The 23,233-nt window shown below is 38.5% G+C and overlaps 1 protein-coding gene across 1 annotated transcript; it reads right to left on the reverse strand.

The window, feature by feature from the left end:
• Positions 1-1,505: 1,505 nt before the first annotated feature.
• On the reverse strand, positions 1,506-12,822 carry LOC135721447 (E3 ubiquitin-protein ligase TRIM35-like). Its single transcript, XM_073812620.1, has 15 exons — positions 12,415-12,822; positions 12,214-12,309; positions 11,950-12,093; positions 11,351-11,533; positions 11,223-11,245; positions 11,021-11,139; positions 10,645-10,902; positions 8,847-8,863; positions 8,684-8,763; positions 8,469-8,538; positions 7,079-7,152; positions 4,740-4,849; positions 4,554-4,602; positions 4,436-4,453; positions 1,506-1,991 (listed from the first exon to the last, which is right to left on the reverse strand). The coding sequence occupies exons 1-15, from the start codon at positions 12,802-12,804 to the stop codon at positions 1,676-1,678; spliced, it is 1,947 nt and encodes a 648-aa protein (XP_073668721.1). The 5' UTR covers positions 12,805-12,822; the 3' UTR covers positions 1,506-1,675.
• Between the last annotated feature and the right edge of the window lie 10,411 nt (positions 12,823-23,233).

Below are 23,233 nucleotides of genomic sequence, written 5' to 3' on the forward strand. Positions count from 1 at the left end.
GATGCAATTAAGGTATTTTTATTACATTTTTATATTGCCATTGGTTTAATGGGTTGAAAGGTTAAAGTATTAAGAGAAAGTAACAATTTACAATACAAATTTTGTTTCTTTTTTCAATTTAATTACTCTCTGAGTCTGGACTCGGGCGGACTCGACTTGGACTCGGCCTTTAAGAACTCGGACTTAAGTCCAACTCGGACCATTTTGGACTCGGACTTGGACTCGCACTTGATGTTTAATGACTTGGTCTTGACTCGTACTCAACAAAGGTGGACTCGGACCCAACTCTACCAGAAACAGTGGATCTTTAGACGAGCGGTAACAGAACACTTTGACTGGGGTTGGTGAGAGGGGCACCTCAGCCGATTAGGGCAGAAGGGCAGTTGCTCTAGCCACCGGGCCACCCCCCTGTGCACGGCCCTGTTAATATCTGTCTGTCATTTGTTCCTCTGATGACAGAAACACTGCAGATATAACAGTCAGATGATTTTCTACTTCAAATATGATATAGACATGAAAACATTGAGATATCTCACATCATGTTTATTTGTATAATGATAATACAGTGTTTTTATATCAGTCTGTGTAACTCCATGTGTTTCTTTAAACACGACTGCATTCAATATCAGCGGCGTCTTCTTTTAACAAAACAACAACAAACTCATCTGCACTGCTCATACTGCTAGAAGAGAAATACATTTGATTTCTTTCATTTCTCCATCAGTTTTTCTCTCTGTGCTTCTATGAGGTTTGTTATTCAGTTCTCTATGGTGAAAGTCAGAGGTCTGGGGCCGGTTGCACCAGCTGTGCGTAAGTTACAACGTAGCTTAGTTACGACGTAAATAGGCACTAAGTTACAACTTACGCACTACTAAATGTTTTTGCGTTGCACCATTAAACTTAGTTTAAACGTAACAATACGTTGTAACTAAATATTTACGGAAGCCCCTGTCCATGAATAACGTTTGGAATAAGATGTCATCCAGATTATATAACATCGATGAGCTCGTATTAATTATGAAGAGCCGCAAATTCGTCAACGACTTTTCAAGAACTGTTTAATTTTCTGTGTATCCATCAATTAAAATAAGATTTAAAATTTCTTCCTGTTTATTTTCTCTTCCATGTGTGGGATATATATTTTCAATTAAAAGTGTAATGTTTTGAGTTCGATAACATATGCTTTAACGTCTTTTTTTAACTTTCAGTTTAGGCGAGACAAGAATGAGTTTGAAATTACGTACTGTTCAGACTATTTCCTGCTTGCCCATTATAAGGCTTGTGATTGGGTTAAGGAAAATAAACGTCATTCTATGCGACAACGCATTACTTTATGGAGAGCTTACGACCTACTAGCTACGTTCTGCCTTAAGAACAAGTGGTGCAACCGAATTAAGTAAAGAGTTAGTTATAAACTAGCTAGTAGTTACTAAGCCTCTAGTTTGGACTTTACGTCCCAGTTTAAGTAAGAACTTACGAACGACTGGTGCAACCCTACCCTGATGATCAGTTGTGTTGTGTGAAGACTCAAATTCATCCTCAATCAATTAGATCTCAACACAATCAATACAGTCAACAAAAACAACAACTTCATGAACTTCATCTTAAAAGAAACATCAACAAAAAACATCAAGCTGTTTTATAAACAAAATCAATCTCAAATTAAATCCCTGATTCAGAGTTTTTCAGAGGATTTTACTGGTAAGATCACCAGAGGAGAAATATTACACCCAACAGCAAACCATGGATAAACTCTTTCAGTAAATGTGTGTGTGAAAGTGTGTATGTGTGTGTTAGTGAGAGGATCAGAGAATGACAGTTTTCCTCTCTCATAATCCAACTCAACTCTGATTCTCTCGAGTTTCAATTTCACTGTGGGACAAAGATCTGTTTCTGGTGTAATGACTGCAGCGTATTCACCAGAGAGATATTTCACATACCAGACTCCACTTGTGACGGAGTGAGAAAACCCCTCCCTCTTTCCGGTTGAACTTGAGACGGAAGCGTTTAAAACGTGAGTCATAGCGTGAAGTGGGGGGGGAAAAAATGGCTAGACAAGCTACACACACTGAAAAACTGTGAGGGGCTAAGAGTGTACTGCGTGTTAGTGTGAGTTACAAAGAGCACTGTGAGTGAAGAGATCAGTTTATTGTGAGTCGGGAGCGATATCGACCACATGCTGTGACGGATGTTGTTGGTGTGAACTCAACGCAAGTATCAATAACTTTCACGGAAGCAGTGAGTTAAACGAAATGTATGTGAAACAACGGTGAAGTGGAAACGTGTCTTTTGAGTGCGCAAACGTGGAATTCTGTGCAAAGATTGAGGAAGAGTGTGCGCGTTTTATGAGACTGTTCTTACAAACGTGTTTGTGAAACTCGACACCTGTGTGACCCGGAGTGAATGAGAAATGGAGTAACGCGTTACCATATAACATCCGGGTGGCCGAAAGACTGCATCTGCTCAAGCTAAAACCATGGCATAAGGGAGTTGTCTGATGTTGCGGGGGCGGGAAGAACTCCTAAACAAACCCGAAGATTGTCTCTCCCTGGTCAGCGGTATCGTACACGCACGCACTTACAAACACACGCACCCATTCACAAAAGCACCTCACGTGTCGCTCTTACGAGAGTCACGTTTAAAGTCCCACTAAAATAGTTTTTTTTGTAAGTGTTTATTATGTGATGTGGTTAGCGAGAGTTTTGAAACTCTCTCTCTCTCTTTTTGCATGAACATTTGAATGTTTTTGAGGTTCGAATCCGTAGCTGTGTTTTACTGTCAGATTCTATCAAGACTGTGGTGTTTCTTATTTTCCTAAAGTGGAATGTACCCATGAGGGAAATTTTGGTTGCCTTGTGCATTTACTTTATTGAGAGTCCATTAACCATGGTGACACTTTTTTTTTTCCTTTTCTTGGAGTGTTTATGAAATGTGATGTATTTCCCTGTGAATTTGATTGAGGGTATGAAGTGAAAAAGTGTCTGTATGAACTAATGTGAGATTCCTATGTGTAAAATGTGGTCTTTATGAAAATTGTGAGATTATTATGATTTGTTTGTGAATATTGGAAAACTCATATATATATATATAAAATGAATAAGTGAAGTGGAAATTGTGCTTTTCTTTTTTTTTGAGTATTATTGTGACATTCGTAACTGGTGGTTTTTAAGAACACCGTACTGAGTATCCGTGGTACTACTTTTGTTGTATTTTTCTTGTGACAGGCTAATACCTGTCTGGCGCCCGAACCTAGATTTAAAAAAAATATATATATAATAGTTAAATAGGGCGCGCCGCCGTTACAGAGGTGGCGCCCGAACAGGGACCTTTATGGGATAGGGCCCTCATGAACTAACGTGTCTAAAGACTTTGAAGCACTAAAATGGGACCTTGAACACTACACACTAACACACTAAACCACTTGAACACTAAAACAGGGACTTACTTGAAACACTGAAATGTGAATGTGTGTGTAAATGATTAATATTTGTTGTGATGAATAGACCTTTGAGTACATTGAATGTGAACTAAGCGGGGGTTTGAAAGTGTTAGGCTTCATGTACCACATTGCTACATTGGATTGAAAAGGTCTCTCATTTGTTATTTTTCCTCTATTGACTTTTTTTGAAAGGTGTGTGTGTATAGGGTGACTTTGAAGTGTTGAACATATTGTCACAAAGATCTGAACTCCCCATATTGTTACAAAAAACCTTTATGCTTGTTTCATTTAATGTGAACCGCACATCTATATTTATATATTCTGAATATGCCACCCTATGTGTTTTTCAAAAGTGTGGGAAATTGAAAATTGTTATATTGTTGTATACAATTTAAATACTTTCTCCAGTTTTTGTGGACTGAGAATTTTTTTTGTTTGAAGGGTCAAATGTGTGTTTTGAATGGGACAATTGGCAATTATATTGTTCTCACTCTCATCTACATTGAGTATGTTGAACTGTTAGAGGTATACCATATAACTGTTTAAAGTGTACCTTTTTGTATTGATTTACAAGTTTGTTATTTTGCATGACCCCCTTTATTTTTTTTTTCCTCAAAACCACACAGTTAAATCCATATAAATTGCTTTATTGATTGTATACACGCATTATCATTCTCTTACTTTCAAATATTACGAGCATGGCCACTCCCACAACACCCCAATCTACTTGTGTTGATATTGAACCGCCACCTGATGTTCCCACTCCACATTGGTCACCACCAAGAGTTTTCCACCCACATAATATAAACACTTTCCAATCAACTCCTACTCAATTTAGGAGTAATGTGCCTCTCACTCATGTGCAATTTGCTTCACCAGCTCCAGTGGTCAGTCATCTAGTGCAAGTTCCCACTTATGAACAAGGACCTGACCATATGCAGCTATGTGACTCTCTTTCAGCTTCACCCATTTCACCAGTTTCACAGCATGACTTGCCTGGTTTCCTTCCCACACCTGGAAAGGAGATGCATCATCTTACTGCTCAAATGCAAGGCAACTGGGAAAATATGTGTGATATCATGAAACGACAGGAAAGAGCTATCAGCAAACTTACCCATGAGCAAAAATCTGCAACTTCTCTCCATGAAAAGCAACTTGTGAACCTACATAAAAAGGTGGAAGACAATCATCAGCAAATATTTACCATGTTAGCTACCTCCGAACCACAAGAACAAAGGGAATCCGATCACCTAATCAAGGCATTTAAAGTTATGATGTCAGAGGAATTACAAAAAGTTACCTCTACTCTGCTGTCTGAAGTCGGCTTCATGGTGGAACAGCTCCAGGTAGAACTCCAAGGAGACATCAGGTCTACTCATAAAAATCTTCAGGAAGGTCAAGAACAAATGTCTACAACATGTAATCACTGCAACTCACAAGTCGATAATCTGACAAAACAGGTCATGGAGTTGCAGACAAAAATTGAGGAAACTTCAGCACACAACTTGAAACCTGCTGCACGGAAAGATACTGGAGTTCAACACACAAACACTACCACATCCACCACTCATCCATCATCTCGTGACATTACAAATGATGTCTTATTACCCCTTATGCCTGTTGGAAAAAGTGACCATTTAAAGTTAACTTTCCCTACCTATGGAAGACCATGTGATGATACAGACCCATTGTTGTACCTAGCCAGATGCCAGGACTTTTTAGCTTTACATCCCCTTACTGAAGGTGATCTATTAGCCACTTTTAGAAATGTACTGTATGGCACAGCACGTGATTGGTGGGAGGTTGCTCGTACTGAGATTAAAACCTGGAATGAGTTTCAGACTGTTTTTCTTTCAGCCTTTCTCTCTGAGGACTACGAAGATGAACTAGCTGAAAGAGTTCGTACTAGATCTCAAGGAGAACGAGAAAATGTCAGAGATTTCGCTTTCACATACCGAGCTCTCTGCAAGAGATGGAAACCGTCTCTTTCGGAACATGAAATTGTCAAAATGATTTTGAAAGGTTTAAAGCCTTACCTCGCTAGCCAACTACGGGGACGTGTGTCTACGGTGGATGAACTCATAAAGTTGGGTCAACAACTAGAAAGAGATCACGAACATCAGATACAGTATGAGAAAGGTATGGGACGAAAATATTCATCAGATGCAACCCAGAAATTAAGTACCAACCAAACCCCAGAAAAGCATCCAGTACAATGTTGGAGATGTAAAGGACAGCATTCTCCAGGACAGTGTCCACAATATGCTCTTTCATCATCGCACCAAACAGGAAAACCACCACATCAAGTTAACCAACCAAGGTCATACCCCTCTCGTAAGCCAGCAGGAGGTCAAGCAACCAATAATTCTGTTTCAGCTGCAAAGATAATCAAGGGTGAGCGAAAAGGCAAGAAACCTCAACAACCATCATCTAAAACAGTGTTTTTTCCCAATGCTGTTATTCCCCAACAGTTGGTTATCCCTATTAATATTGCAAGTTGGTCTGGAAAAGCAATTCTTGATACGGGAGCAACATATACGATGATACATGAAAGTCTGTGGAAAAAATTAGCAATGCCAGATGAACTTAAGCCTTGGACTCTTGGACCGTTGTACTTAGCAAATGGACAGGGAGAAATACCACTAGGATGGATACCACTACAACTTATGCTTCATGGGAAAACTTGTACTTTACCTGTTGTAGTTTTGTCTCCTCAAGCACTTGCTTATACTGTGGTAGCAGGACTTGATTTCATATTTTTCACTGGTCTGCAAATAAATGTCACAGACAGAAAGTATTCATTTAAATCCACACCAATGGAAGAATACCCATTTCAGCCAGGTTGGGCAAGTGTACCTGATGATTTTCACAGAGTGCGTGCATTATCCTGCAAACCACCTGAACAATCTGAAATTACTCCCAACCAAAGCTTCACATTACTCAGTTCTGTTCCTCCACCAATGCCTACAGTGATGCCATCACCCGACACCAAGGATGTTCAAACTTTCATTGATACAGCTGTGAGTGAAAGTCAATTGATTCCTGAAGACCAAACCAGATTAAGGTCAATTCTAGAAAACTACTCACGAGTGTGTACTCTGCAACCTGGTCACACAGATGTCTTGAAACACATTATTTACTCACAGCACCAAGTTCCCATCAAGCAACGGCCTTATCGCATGTCACCTGTAAAACAGTCTATAGTGAAGGAGCAGCTTGAGGAAATGTTATCTGCTGGGATTGTAGAACCATCACACTCTGGATGGGCATCCCCTGTGGTTTTGGTCCCTAAGAAGGACGGGAACCTCAGATTCTGCGTGGATTATAGGAAACTAAATGCAGTTACCGAAAATGATGCTTATCCACTCCCCAACATTACAGAGATACTTGAATCACTTTCTGGTGCAGCAATCTTCACTACAATTGATCTCAAAAGTGGTTACTGGCAAGTAGCTATGGACCCCCAGAGCAAACCAATGACTGCTTTCATCACCCCCTCAGGGCTATATCATTTTAATATGATGCCTTTCGGATTAAAAAACGCTCCAGCCACATTCCAAAGGTTGATGGAAACTGTACTAGGGGAGTTAAGAGGTAGAACATGCTTCGTTTATATTGATGACATCATCATATACTCACCCACAGTTACTCAGCACTTTGAAGACCTCCAATCTGTTTTTCAGAAACTGCAGGATTCTGGACTGACCATCAATCTGAAAAAATGTAAATTTTGTCTGAAAGAAATTTCATTTTTAGGACATGTTGTGAGCACTAATGGAGTTACAGCAGATCCGAGCAAAGTTGAAGCCATTAAAACTTACCCAGTACCAAAGAATGTCAAAGAAGTTCAGCGCTTTCTCGGACTAGCCGGGTGGTACCATCGGTTCGTACCCAATTTTTCCCAGATTGCTGAACCCATCAATGCCCTAAAAAAGAAAGGCCATTCTTTTCACTGGACACCACAATGTCAAGAAGCCTTTGAGACATTAAAGATGCACCTTACCTCACCACCTATTCTAGGACACCCAGACTTTCAACTTCCTTTTACGGTGTACACTGATGCCAGTGACACCGGTCTCGGAGCGGTTCTGACCCAAAGAAGAGACAAAGGAATGGAAATTGTTATTGCCTATGCGAGTAGAGCTTTGATTAAAGCTGAAATAAACTACAGTGCAACTGAAAAGGAGTGTCTCGCGGTTGTCTGGTCACTTGAAAAATGGCAGCATTACCTCGAACACCGCATGTTCACTGTGGTTACAGACCACATGGCCCTACAATGGGTTATGAGCTCCCCAAAAACGTCAAGCCGTCTCCTTAGATGGGCCTTACGTTTGCAGAAGTTTGATTTTATCATTGAGTACCGGAAGGGTAAACTCAACATTGCACCTGACGCTCTCTCAAGAGTACCCAGCACCCATGGATGTAATCTGTATTCCAGGGAAAAGGAAACGGATGAACTCCCAATCACACTTGAAAGTCTATGGGAAGAGCAACATAAAGATCAGGAGATTACCACACTCTTCAAAGCCATAGCAGAGGAAAACAGCACCTGGAAAGACAAATATGAGGTAATCGAGGATAAACTCTATCACAAAACTCACAGGTCCAATGACAAAGTCCACTATAGAGTGTACCTTCCTAACAGTCTTATCCCAACTGTTTTGAAATTTTACCACTCTAATCCCTTAAGTGGTCATGGAGGTATTTTTAAAACCTTCAAACGACTACAAGATGTTGTTTTTTGGCCAAAGATGTGGATTGACGTAAAAAATTATGTCAAAGCATGTGAAAAATGCCAAAAGTTCAAATATGAAAATCAAAAACCAGCAGGGAAACTCCAACCAGTAACAATCGTGCAACCTAATAAAATGATGGGCGTAGACATCATGGGACCCTTGCCCTGCAGTACTCACCGTCATGAATATCTCTTAGTCTTCATAGACTACTTCTCCAGATGGGTTGAACTGTTCCCAATGCGCAATGCAAATGCTCAAGCCATAGCAACCATCTTCAGAACTGAAATTCTCACCCGATGGGGCGTACCTGATTTCATCCTTTCAGATCGTGGTACCCAGTTTGTATCCTCCATTTTCAAAGAGCTATGTGAAAAATGGAACATAACACAAAAGTTAACAACTGCATATCACCCTCAAACAAACCGAACAGAGAGAGTAAATCGCACTTTGAAGTGTATGATTGCATCCTATGTGGATGAAAACCACAAAAAATGGGACACATACTTACCTGAGTTTCGTTTTGCACTCAATTCTGGTGTACAGGAAAGCATTGGCATGTCTCCAGCGGAACTTCAACTTGGAAGAAAACTACAAGGCCCAATAGACAAATTACTTCAATGTAAAAATCTGTTACCATCCGATTCAGCCTATGATGTAGTTAACCACCTTGCCCAGTTGAGATCCAAAGCTGAAGAATGTTGCAAAAAAGCTCAAAAACGACAGTTAAGGAGTTACAACAAAAACAGACGTGACGCTACCTTCAAAGAGAAGGACAGAGTATGGTTAAGGAATTTTCCACAATCAAGTGCACAACGGCATTTTAGTGCAAAACTAGCCCCAAAGTGGAAAGGTCCGTACAGAGTGTTGAAACAGTTGGGTCCACTGAATTATCAGATTACACTGGAAACAACTGGAGAAGATGTCCGAACTGTGCATGTTTGTAATTTGAAGCCATGCTATCCAAATGCTGAAGAACTCGAAAACCTGGAAAAAGAAAAACTCAGAGAGTTATTCGAGGAAACTTCCAATGAAGAAGAATTCTTGGGTTTTTAACCTTGCATAAAATTGTTTCTTATCGTCCACCATGGGTCGTTTTTCCCAGCGGGGGGGAGTGTGACGGAGTGAGAAAACCCCTCCCTCTTTCCGGTTGAACTTGAGACGGAAGCGTTTAAAACGTGAGTCATAGCGTGAAGTGGGGGGGGAAAAAATGGCTAGACAAGCTACACACACTGAAAAACTGTGAGGGGCTAAGAGTGTACTGCGTGTTAGTGTGAGTTACAAAGAGCACTGTGAGTGAAGAGATCAGTTTATTGTGAGTCGGGAGCGATATCGACCACATGCTGTGACGGATGTTGTTGGTGTGAACTCAACGCAAGTATCAATAACTTTCACGGAAGCAGTGAGTTAAACGAAATGTATGTGAAACAACGGTGAAGTGGAAACGTGTCTTTTGAGTGCGCAAACGTGGAATTCTGTGCAAAGATTGAGGAAGAGTGTGCGCGTTTTATGAGACTGTTCTTACAAACGTGTTTGTGAAACTCGACACCTGTGTGACCCGGAGTGAATGAGAAATGGAGTAACGCGTTACCATATAACATCCGGGTGGCCGAAAGACTGCATCTGCTCAAGCTAAAACCATGGCATAAGGGAGTTGTCTGATGTTGCGGGGGCGGGAAGAACTCCTAAACAAACCCGAAGATTGTCTCTCCCTGGTCAGCGGTATCGTACACGCACGCACTTACAAACACACGCACCCATTCACAAAAGCACCTCACGTGTCGCTCTTACGAGAGTCACGTTTAAAGTCCCACTAAAATAGTTTTTTTTGTAAGTGTTTATTATGTGATGTGGTTAGCGAGAGTTTTGAAACTCTCTCTCTCTCTTTTTGCATGAACATTTGAATGTTTTTGAGGTTCGAATCCGTAGCTGTGTTTTACTGTCAGATTCTATCAAGACTGTGGTGTTTCTTATTTTCCTAAAGTGGAATGTACCCATGAGGGAAATTTTGGTTGCCTTGTGCATTTACTTTATTGAGAGTCCATTAACCATGGTGACACTTTTTTTTTTCCTTTTCTTGGAGTGTTTATGAAATGTGATGTATTTCCCTGTGAATTTGATTGAGGGTATGAAGTGAAAAAGTGTCTGTATGAACTAATGTGAGATTCCTATGTGTAAAATGTGGTCTTTATGAAAATTGTGAGATTATTATGATTTGTTTGTGAATATTGGAAAACTCATATATATATATATAAAATGAATAAGTGAAGTGGAAATTGTGCTTTTCTTTTTTTTTTGAGTATTATTGTGACATTCGTAACTGGTGGTTTTTAAGAACACCGTACTGAGTATCCGTGGTACTACTTTTGTTGTATTTTTCTTGTGACAGGCTAATACCTGTCTGGCGCCCGAACCTAGATTTAAAAAAAATATATATATAATAGTTAAATAGGGCGCGCCGCCGTTACACACTCCTGGATAATATGTCATTCTTTCTCTCTGTAGATTCTGTCATCACACCCAAACCCCAGCATGTGTTGTCTTCAACATGAACATCCCAGCAGTGAATCCCTGAGTTAAAGCTCTCTGAACCCAAAACACATGGAAACAGATCAAATCTCTCTGGATTATCAGGACACAGGGCTGCATCTTTACTGCGTCTCACACTGGACAGATCATCAGAGAGAAAGAGACGACAGTGAGCAGTGTTTGGGTCCAAAGTCACTGGAACTGAAAGAGAGAGAGAGAGAGAGAGAGAGAGAGAGAGAGAGAGAGAGAGAGAGAGACTCTTCAGATAAATGTTGATGTTAAGAGTAAATCTGAAGTCAGTGTTGTATTTTGTACTCACTGTATTCAACTTTCTCTTTCATCTTGTGTATGATATTAAACTTCAGGTTGCTGAGATGTTTTGCTACATTGATCATCATTCCTGAGATGTCCTCTGGATCTGACGTTCTACACTGAACTCTGAAAGAACATTCAGGAGTCTGAGATTCTGCTGTGAGTTTAGATTCACAATCACTGAGAGAAACAGCAAACACAATACAAACCTCTCCATTGTGCTCTTAAAGTCCTGTTAAAAACACACACATGCAGATTATTCATTACATTTCACTTGAATGTTTGAAAATGACAATCATAGATTTGAAGAATGAAGATTGAAGTTCTTTCTTCTCACCTGTAGGAATGAAACATCTTCAGCTGTCATCTGCTTCTCTATGACTCTGATTGTGTGTGAAAGAGATGAAATCTCACTGCTCATCTTCTCAATCTTCTCCTTCATCATCTGACTCTTCTGCTCCTCTTCCTCTCTCAGTGCTGTTATTCTGACTGATTCTTCATCATGTAGAAGTTGGCAGTGGCGTGTTTACCATTTTGGGGGCCCTAAGCAAAGTCCAAGGACCTGGGGCCCCCCATGCCCCAACATTAAGAAAAAAATTCTTGGTTTAAAAATACAAATATTGCCCATTGTCTTATTCAAAAGAATAAAGAATCATTATCTGTCAAAAACATAAAGGTCTTGGTATTACCGCAGTGGTTTCCAAACTTTTTCCAAAAGGCCTCCCTTTTGTACAGAAAAATATTTTTAAGCCTATCTCAGATATATCCTTTGCTGGCAAATTCCTTATAAGATGTATTTAAAATGATGTAATTAATACAGTACTGCAACTTCAGTGTGTTATCTTAAAAAAAAATAAGAAAAAAGCGGAATGCTTACCACGCAGACTTTTTATAACTCTGCAATCATTAAATAAAAAAATCATTAAATAAGTTAACCGCTTGTGGACAGTAGGGGGCCCCCCAAGCCCGTGGGGCCCCAAGCAATTGCGTGGTTTGCGTGGTGGGTAAACACGCCACTGGAAGTTGGTGAAGTTTCTCAAACTCTTCATGAATCTGCTTCTCTGTGCGTTCAACCTGAATCTGATACAAAACACATTTCACACAGAAACATATAATGACTGAATCAGATCTGGATCAATAAATACATTTACAAAATACTTGTGTTGTACAACCTTGATTTACATTATGTTTCATTCAAACCTTTATATGTTCTGCAGTTTCATCCAAATTCTGTGTAAACTCCTCAAATATTTCCAGTTTCTCCTGTAAGGGTTTTAATGCAGTTTTGAGTTTCTCCTGAAAGAAATCAACATTATTGTTATTTATTTGTCATTGTGAAGATGTCTATCAGTTCTTGATGTTATTAATGTGATGAAATGTTTTGAATATTATTAATCAGACCTTATTATCAATGACAGCTTCATCAACAGGACAGAATTTGTGGTTGTTGTGAGTTCTGGAGTCTCGACACACCAAACACACCGGCTGTTGATCATCCAGACAGAAGAGTTTGAGTTTCTCATCGTGAAGATGACAAACTGATGAAGATCTCTGACTTATCTCCTGTAAGAAAGTCTCACACAGTTCCTTCAAAGCTAAATTTATTGGAGGTTCATCCCTTGAAGATCTTCTTCTGCAAACTGGACAATCTTTAGATCCTTTACTTTCCCAGAATCTCTCAATACAGTCTTTACAGATACTGTGACTACAAGACAACAAAACAGGATTCATAAAAATATCACGGCACACAGGACAAGAAAAATCCTCCTCAGAAAAAGATTTAGATGCCATTTTCTAAGCTTCACGTTAAAATCCTTCTTCAAATTTTTACTTTCAGTTTAGTAAAATAATTAGTTTAAACTCTCAGCGTTCTGTTTAAAATAAAACTCTTCACATCCACAGCAGGGACTCTTCTTCAGAAATATAAAATCATCATCTTCACTAAATCATTCAGTTTTCTTAGTTAACCAAGTAGGCAGGTAAACCTGAATCTCAGTTTCCTGGATCTCTCTGAGGAGTTTATTCACAACCACACCTGAACACAAACAAATAAGATTTAAATTGTGTTAGACTGAAACAGCTTTATTTTGACTATGTAAGGTACCACCCATCAGCCCAACGAAGATATCCAGTGGCCTGGCGAAGGGATTTTGTGGTCTCGTTTTCCTTTAGCGATTTTAGAAGAATAATTCCATGTTCACAATTCATGTTTATCATTATTATATTTGTCACAGGTCGGAGCGGACCACAGATGTTGTAAGTCACGCCCCTTCCTAGTTCCCACCTCGAGGAGGTCCCAAAGCCACCCCAATGACCAGACACACAAAGCGTAAGTATTAATAAAATCAACTTTATTTAAATTACTTAAAATACTGTTGGGAAGGGGAAAGGGGGAAGTTAAAATAGTTCTCTTTATGTCCTCCAGCTAGATCTTCCAGGGGGGGGGACAGGGAAACGAGGCTCCTCTTCTCCTGGAGGCAGAATGAAAAGAAAGACACAATCAATACTCGATCTGGTAAGGAATGGCTACCTGTCACTTAATTCCGTAGAAGTGCACTGGTGATGGACTCAATCCTCTGATGTCTTCCTGCAGGGTGCCTTGGATACCCTTCCAGGGGGACGTACGCTTAGGTCTGACAGCCCGTAACAGACACAGGTGGATGGTTCACAGGTAACTGAGACTCTTCCTTCTCGCCAGACCCGTCGCCAGACCTCAGTCTTAAGGGGGGCATATGAAATGCATGGGAGGGCACACTTATTATTAGCCTACAGTACGTATACTTATAATAATATATACTCTATTCGCGCAGCACGTAATCATCACGTTAAACATAACCATCAGCAATATGATCAGATAGCCTTTAGCCTACACCACAGTACATATAGAAGCAATTTTATGAATATCCATAAATCTATACAACATATTACATGTAACACCAGAGGCATCTCTCAAACATTGCATTTTAAAGCAGTCAACAGAGGGATATGCATTGCCATGAGACACGTGCGCGCGCGCGTACACACACACACACACACACACACACACAGACTTTGAACCTACAGTAATTGAGTGGAGGCAGCGCTGTCGTCTCTCCCTTCCCTCCTGTCAGTACAGCGGCAGGCGGCGTTTCTCCGAGCAGAACCTCCTCATTTATAAAGTGTCCACTCTGAATTAAACTTGTGAGTGAGGTCCTTTTCAAAAGCAAGCTGAATCACCGCAGTGAACAAGTCCATATCTTCTGAATGTAGTAGTCTGTTAGGCACGGGGTCGGCCTCCACGGAGCTGGCATCAGGCTCAGGCTGTCGTCCAGGGTCTCCTTCTCCAACATCAGGCGTCGATGTCGTTTCAATTTTGGAGACTGTTGGTGGGCTTTTTAACCATTTGCGGATAATAGCCATCTTAAAGCAGTATAGCTAAGCGAAAACTCATCTAGTTTAAAAAAAGTGCGCTAACTGTTGAGCGGCTACACTGACGTAGGCTACGTCACGTACGTGTCGTACGTAGCCTTGTGATAGGCTGTTGCAGTGTAGCTAGATTCCCATCAATCAAACAAAATCACACCATTGTTTTTTATATTTTTTATGTTTTAATTATAAAGAATACAACATTAATGCAACACAAAAGTAGCAACTATGATCATTTAAAATTACAGTATTTTTTAAATACTGGGGGGGGCACAAGCGTCTTTGAGGGCGGGCCCGGCCCCCTATGGCCCGCCCATAGCGACGGGTGTGCTTCTCGCCCTTTAGGCTCTCAGCTGTGGACAGAGGCAAGTATTACACAGGTGACTGGGACTTCTCCTTCTTGCTTTTCAGTCTCTTGGCTGTGAACAGAGTCAAAGATTACACAGGTGACTGGGACTTCTCGTACTCACTCGGTAGGTTCGTTGTGGTGGACGGAGGCAAGTATTTACACAGTTAACTGGAACTTTTCCTTCTCGCTTTTTGGGTTCTTTGCTGTGAACAGAGGTAAGTATTACACAGGTAACTGGGACAGGTAATGTTGTGGTTTTCCTTTTCCTCAAATGAAACAATCTTCAGTCTTAGGTTTTGATTTCAAGAGATAGACTTTTATTTTCCGGTCAAATAAGAAGCCGAGCCTGCCCTGGTGAATCCCCCCAGAACCAGAGTGTGGTCCTGGGAGGATCCTCCAAATCAGTCTGACCCTCTGAGCCAGGGCTTGGTAAATATATAGGTCTTTGTTCCCTCCCTCATGCTTAAAACAATATGTTTCTGTTCAGGCAAGAACCACATGACATCCCTCAGACCAGTGTCTCCTTTCCATGACCTATTTGACCCTTGGCTATTTGCTAATACTAAAACCAGTGTTGGGAACGTTACTTTAAAAAAGTAATTAGTTATAGTTACTAATTACTTCTCACAAATAGTAACTGAGTTAGTAACTCCGTTACATTATTATAAAAGTAATTAATTACCAGGAAAAGTAATTACTGCGTTACTTAAAAAAAAAAATATTTCAAATAACTTGAATGCCCCTTACAAAATTAAATATGTTAAATTAATAAAATGGATACTAAAGAGATATCACTAATTTTGTGGCAGCATGTGACGATGTGAGGTGCTTTATTAGATCAAAATTACTTGCCACAGACGTGGAGAGACTTTTTCTTCATGGGCATAAGTTGCCAATTACACAAACATTCTTGCCTTTCACCTCAACAATGGAAAAGTAGTGCTTTATACTTCGTGTTTGCGACCGCTACCTTTGAGCTTGTTGTACTTGCCATCGCCCTGTCGCCGGTGTTTTCGGAGTGATTGATGCGCGATGACCGGGCTGCATGGCAGTGCTTTGAGATGGGGCACAGGCAGCAGCAGCACCGCTGCTCGTTGAGAAGACCAAACGCATCGTATTTTCATGTCAGTCTACAAAAGTCTCCCACCACGCCAGAAAAGATAGCTAGATTTGTCCTATAAAGTCGCTTAAGTGATAGAAAGTTGCTAAATCTAGCGACAAAGTGACCAAGTTGCTCAGACTTTTTTTAACACTGCTGCTCGCTCCTCTGCTCTGACTTGGACTGCGCGTGTGGGCGGGCCTTTTTGTGAACTCTGCCTCTGGTTGGCTACCGATGGAAATTAAGCCAATCATCATTCGTTATGTTTCTCACAACACACACAAGAGAAAAACGGTGTTTGGCTGAGAGAGTGAGCATACGCGGCTGAAAATCACAACAGTAAGATCAATTTTAGTAACGCGCCGCATTTTAATGTCAGTAACGATAACGGCGTTATAACGGGGGAAACAGTCATTTATTTGATTACTCGTTACTGAAAAAAATAACGTAGTTACTAACGCCAATTACTTATAACGCTGTTATTCCCATCACTGACTAAAACCCTTTGTGCCCTGAAACATGAATAACCACAGCTGGTCCAGATGGTTCTTTAAACTACTGCATAACTGGATTATATTGGTAAACTCATGATGCACATAATTGGATTAAAATAAACTACTTCATAATCCCCGCTCTGAGGCTTACCTAGCCTCAGTTTTCCTGTTTATTTATTTTAATCCGGAGTGCTGTTTCATAATTCTGTGTCTCCATTATTACTATCTTGTGGCTAAAGAAAGCCACTATACATTACCAATTACCCAATTATGCCACAGCACTTCGAACTATGGACATTAAGAACAAACGTCTTTCCATTCTCATTTTGTCTTGAATGTAAAAGTAAAAGAACTTAAGCCCTAAACAGTTTGTGCGCAATTGGTTCTGCGCTGCTGTTGGTTGTCAACATTATGTTAATATATAATAAAATAAAGTAAAAGTAACCAAAATAAAACCCAAAAAGCAACTAAAACAAAAATTACTAAAAATAAAAACAAAAAGTAAATCATTCATAATACGAAATATTTGTTTAGATACAAATACAGATAGATAGATAGATAGATAGATAGATAGATAGATAGATAGATAGATAGATAGATAGATAGATAGATAGATAGATAGATAGATAGTTTATTGTCCTGTAAACAGGAAATTTGTTTTCACAAACTGTCATACAGTACACGCAGCTAGTACAAACATATATACACAAAAACAACAACAACAAAACAAAAGACGGTGAATGTTCAGCTTTGTAGATTATTGAGGATTGAGATCGCCGATGGTACAAAGCTCTTTTTGAAACGAGCCCTTCTCCATTTCAGGGTCCTATACCTGCGGCCTGAGGGCAGGAGAGTGAAGTTGAAGTTGAGGGGATGCTCTGGGTCCGTTGTTATAGATTGGGCAAGGCGGCCTATTGCTCTGTCATTAAGTTCTGAAATGTTAGGTGTAGAGGAATGTATTATTTTTGAAGCTATGTGTGTGATTTTACCAGAATTACAGCTTATTCCTTTTCTTCATCATCATCATTATCATCGTCGGTACCTCAATATTATCTACCAGTTGTAATTCATACTGTTTTGTAACGTAAGTCCTGATAACATTCTTGTTGATTTCAAGTAAATTTTTCCATCATCCTGATATTTTAACTTCCATTTGGTTCTCTAACCAGACACCTACGCCTCATTTACCCACTAACCTCTAATTAAAATTGATTCAGTATATGTTATCATGTATTTCTAATGGCTGCATCTAGTTGTTATCCTAAGATAAATTAATGCCTTATTTGTAAACTTAATAATCTACTTTTTGATTGTAGTTCTGTACATAATTTATTTATTCTGTATTTTTATTCTGGCAAAACTTTATTAAATTCCTTATTTAGCTTAATCCCATCCCTTTATCTAATTTGGTACCCATTTGGTTGATCAACAGAATCTACATATAATTTATGATTAATTGTTTTGGTCATCCTTTTATAAGGATTCTAAATACCCTTCTTTTGTAGTGATTTCCTGTCTCCATCATATTTAAGTACTTTTTCTCTCCCTCCTAATGATAACGAGGTCAAACATTTTCTTTTTCTACAAATCCAAAATAATTCTCCAATCAATATATTTGATCTTCAAATACCTTCATTGTATATGTTGCTCTGATTTGATTATAATATTCTTCTAATAGCATTTCTCTTCTCACTTTTACACCTTAAGCTAGACTCTTTGATGTCTTCATAATATATCTAGAGTTTTTATATTTGATTCATTCAAAATTCCTGTTATAAAGCATTTCCTATGGAATTTTTCTAATTCTATTATTCCATAAGGTTTACATTTTTTTTACTGTATCATTCTGAAATTTCTATCCTTCCTTTTCCTATTTTTAATGTTTTGTTAATATACCATTGACACAAATTTCCAAATTGTGGCCTGCAGAATGTATTTTTAAACTCAGATTTTCCCAAATGACCTAAATATTATCAAGATAAGTTGACCTTAACTTTTTCTCTTAATCCATAAGAATTCTTGTTGAATTTATCACCCTATTTATGTGGACTTGAAAATGTTATTGCATTATTGAAATCTGGTTTAGTTTAAAGCATAAAAAGCAACTTTGCAAACATATTTCCTTAACTTTAAATATTCCCCATTTGTATAATTTCTTATCTTTGGGATGTTTCCCATAAAATGTCCACCTTTTGTTCTCTGTTCAATGTCTCTATGTTTTCAGTCTTTCTTTCAGAGTCTGTTCCTTTGAGATTATTGCAGATCTTTCACTGGGCCTCGTTTAAGGCAAAAGTCCATCGCCAGGAAGTTTAATTGACTGTAGCAATGCAAATCTTCTGTAGTAATCAGCTGCATTCTTTTCAATTCAATTTCTTTTGACAATTTCTCTTTTTCACTTCTTCCTCTCGGTGCTCAAAACTTTGCTCTCCGTCCGTCGGTATACTTGAATTGCTTTTACTTTGATTTGGTTTTGATGTTTCTTCTTTCATATCATGGCATTCTTTCCCCTTCCTACGAGCTCTGCTGCATTGGCTGCTCCTCCCACTTGGACATTTCTGGGGCTGGTCTCATCCTTCTGTCTCCCCCCGTTAAGCCCCCTGTGGCCGTGTTTAGGCTCCTCCGACCTATCGACCCTCAGATAAGCAAGATCATCTTGCATGATGGGGCATGTTGTCTCATCTCCTCCTCACCTCCTTTTATTTCCTGTACACACATAACTCAATACATAGACAGTTAGTTTCTTCATATAACACTTAATTCCAGATGTTTTTACAATACGCATAGGTCGACCGGCGAACATTTCATGCAGTGTTAAAGGTGTACTTTTGTTAGTTTACATGCTAATTAATAAGGTAAAACATCAATTCTGTTACGATTAGTATTTTCACACATTTTGTTAAGTATGGCTTTGATGATTATTCCTTTTCTATACCTTTTTATCTACCATCCTTTGTGATTATAGATGATAGTCAAATTTTTCTTCACTCTTATCCGTCACATCAATTTTTCCCTTCTTATCTCAACTCAAAATCTTCATTCTTCTCATGAATCAAATAATTTATTTGGTAACACTTTATTTTACGACCCGCAAAGTACCGCGTAATTAAACCGAATTTACAGCGTACCTATTTGTAACAACAGAGTACCTCTACAGTACGTACTTGTAGTTATAAGGGAACAATATTTTAAGTTTGGGGTAATAAGGGGGTAAGAATATATGGGAAATTATTCTCTAAGTATTTCATAACTACAGGGTACCTATTGTAATATTACGTGGTAGTATGACTTACGTCTATGGGTAATATGGTCTATGTGTAATATGTTTTTTTTTTCATATTTGCTACTTACCTGATGAAGTGTTTTGTATAGCCTACAGTTGATGTCTACAAGCCACGTCGGCAAATAAAATATAACACACAATAAAAATAATAGCAACTTGTACCTCTTTGATCTGTATATGTATACAGGAGTTACCAGGTAACTCTTATATTTGCGGGCTGTAAATTGAAGTGGGGCTTATTCCCCGATTGTTCTGTGTATGTACCAGGTAACTCACATATTTGCGGGCTGTAAACTAAAGTGGTGCTTTGTTCACCTCTTGTTATAAATGTTATAGGGTAAATACCATAAACATACAGAATATTGTTATTTTCATTTTAAAACAACTTATTTCAAAACATCTTTAAAACAATAACACTATAATTAAGCCAACACTTAATGTTTATTATCACATAACTTTTATTAAAAATAAAAAGTCATGACAATTTTTCATTGTTTTTGCGGCTTGGCTTCCTCTGTTGGTGTTCTTGTCCACTCGGATGATGAGTTGATGTCGTCTCACAAATGCTGTTCTGCATTACATATAAAAAACATAAATGAAAGCCTTCAGTAAATGTTTCTTCACTGTGCCTTGACAGAAACAGAGTTTTCTGAGCCAGTTACGTTAAAAACTTTAGGCTAACTTATGTGCTAGCTAACCTGCTACCGTTAGCTAGCAACTTTCTTGAAAAACATTGTTTGAAATGCGTGAGTCATGTATTAACAAAACCAGTCACCTTATCCAGCATGCGGATCCTGCTAACATCACTCGCAGCCGTACTCCACAGTGTAGAACGTTTTTAAAACCTCTTAAAGAAATTTCACCTCAGGATCGCGTTCCAGCAAACCTCCTGCAGACGGCCGCGCGTTCTACACCTGCGCAGTAGCCTACGCATGTAGTCGTCTTTTGCTTTAGCGGGAGCTGATATCTGCTGTTGTTTCATTCTGGTTTGCCATTGCATAAATTATATTTGGCTAAAATACTTGTGTTTACAGTAAATAAATTGCAAAGCACCACTTGAAATATGTCTGCAAATGTAGGAGTTTCCTGGTAAATAGGGAATAAGTTGCTATTTTTATTGTACTTACCTTAAAAGATAACCACATTAAATCAGCTGGACTTTTGTTATTAAAAGCAAGTAATATAGGCTACTAAAATAAAAGTGATATGCTGTTATATTTATTTGCCGATGTGGCTCGTAGACATTGACTGTATACAACATTCAGTAGTCAATATGAAAAATTCACAATAAAAAATAAATAAAACATAATTTCCTCATAGACTTGACTAAGTCATACATACCACGTAATATTACAATAGGTACCCTGTTGTTATAAAATACTTAGAGTATAAATAATTTATAATTCTTCATATTCTTACCCCCTTATTACCCCAAACTTAAAATATTATTCCCTTATACCTACAGGTTACCTACCCTGTTGTTACAAATAGGTACGCTGTAAATTCGGTTTAATTACGCGGTACTTTGCGGGTCGTAAAATAAAGTGTTACCATTTATTTTCATTCCACTTATTTGCCCCATGTACATCTATGATAATAATATTTATGTCAGAGATTTTTCACTTCTATACAATCTAAAAAGATCTCCTGACACTCTGAGGCCCTTTTTAGCTTCCACATCTGTTTGCCCATGCTGGCAAAATCAACAGTTTTCCTGTGAGCCTATTATTCAATGACAACCAATCACTTGATCAACCTTCTAGCATTAATCAACCAAATTAACCTTTCAGCATGTTGGAATGGCGGTTCATCCATTCTATACCTGTATAATGTTTTCCCTCATAAGTAAATACGTAAATGCAAGGATTTACTTCTTATGCAAATCATAATTCACAGTAAAAAATGTTTATCAAATGGAGAAACACTTGTAAGCAAAGTATGTGGGTTTTGGTCATCAATCTTTTCTTGTCATTAATTGCTCTTACATTGTAGACTAGATACAATTTAAATATATTTGCTTGCTATACTAAGTTTGTTACAATAATTTGTTATTTCTTTTCTCTATTCTCACAGCTTTTTCTTGTTTACCTTTTATAATATCCTATGGTGTTATTTCAATTCATTTCTTTTATCTATTTTATTTTCCTTTCTGCCATAGCTGTTCTATGCCATTTATATTGGCTTTTTAGCTTAGTACCATCATTGGAGTTCTAACTTCCTCTGTAGATACCAAATTTAAAACCCCCAAATTTTCATTATGCATTTCTTCCTGTCAGATTAATAGGAGTCTGATTTGATTTCAGAAGAGGTAGTCACACCTAACAACATAAGTTCTTGATCAGCCTTTAAATTTGTCTAGCTGATTTTCTCATAAAGATTGTCTGTGTCCCTATTGTGACAAGGTCTTTACTAAACATTGAACGGCTGTTTACTCTTTCCCCTTTTTCACTCAAAGGCTGGTATGAAGACGAAAAAGTGTTCAGTGTGCTGTTTTCTCTTGTCTCCAAGAACAATATTGTCTTTGTGGGTCTCCTTCTGGATTCCACTCAGTCTTTTTTTGTTTTTCATCCTTGTAATTGTCTCTGAACATATGCGCAGTGCCCCCTTCACTGCTTGAGATCAATCATAGTCCCATTCATATAGGACGTGTCCAGCTGAAGAGTTGTTGCCTCATCTTTGCTCCTCCAACACTTTGATATCACACACAGTTTTTTTTCCATTGTCTGTTTCTTGAACCCTTCAAGGTCAGCTTAACCCATTGCAAAATATTGCCTTTCAATTTAAAATAAAATTTATTTTGTGACCACCCTCCATCATCAGATGAAGACTCCTCTTCATTTTGTTAAGTCTTTTTTTAATCTTTATATAATTTATCTGTGTCATTCACCTTTTAATAATTTTTCTGCCCTTTTTAATTTTTCTCTTTATTTCCACCTTTAATAACTTAGTCTCTACTCTTTTTTCTCTAATTTGTTATTTCTCTTTCAAAGCTTAACCTCTGTCTTTCTGCTAGATTTTGCTTAATCCTACAATTCCCTCGAGCAATGAGAGTTGACCTTTAAAGGTCAAATCTGGTGACCATTTAGAACCCCCTCCCTTTCTCTCTCTCTCTCTCTCTCTCTCTCTCTCTCTCTCTCTCTCTCTCTCTCTCTCTCTCTCTCTCTCTCTCTGTCTCTCTCTCTCTCTCTCTCTCTCTCTCTCTCTTTCTCTAAGCATTTCTTTGTCTGTTAATTATCTCTTCTTCTTTTTCTTTAATTTAGTTTATATTTTTATTTAGTTATATTTCTTCTCACACAATGCCACATCAAATGTTTCCTCATTTGAACATCCAATTATTCTATTTTCTAATTCTCCACACAACAATTGTTTAATCCTTATTTTTCCATTAATGTGACTGCCATAATCTTTTCTTTGCAATATAACACACCTTATATTTTATAATTATTTCTCATTTAAAGATACAATTTGTATTTATGCGCCGCAAGATGGCGCCAGATCAAACAAAAACAATGATGTTGTTTACTGAAGCTCTGGAGCAGCGTGGAATTATGGGATTTGTAGTCTTTAACTCAACCGCTGATGACGAGAACGAG

Source organism: Paramisgurnus dabryanus, chromosome 18, assembly GCF_030506205.2.
Source record: "Paramisgurnus dabryanus chromosome 18, PD_genome_1.1, whole genome shotgun sequence".
Classification (NCBI taxonomy): Eukaryota; Metazoa; Chordata; class Actinopteri; order Cypriniformes; family Cobitidae; genus Paramisgurnus; species Paramisgurnus dabryanus.

Coding starts and splice junctions, on each gene's coding strand:
- LOC135721447 (XM_073812620.1), bottom strand. CDS start 12,804: ATGGCATCTAAATCTTTTTCTGAGGAGGATTTTTCTTGTCCTGTGTGC. Junction 4,850..7,078: donor AAAGTGCTGAGTAACTGTGG/GTGAGTATATGA, acceptor TACATGTTGTAG/ACATTTGTTCTTGACCTTCC. Junction 4,603..4,739: donor CTTCAGACAGCAGAGTAGAG/GTAACTTTTTGT, acceptor CTTTTTATGTAG/GTTCACAAGTTGCTTTTCAT.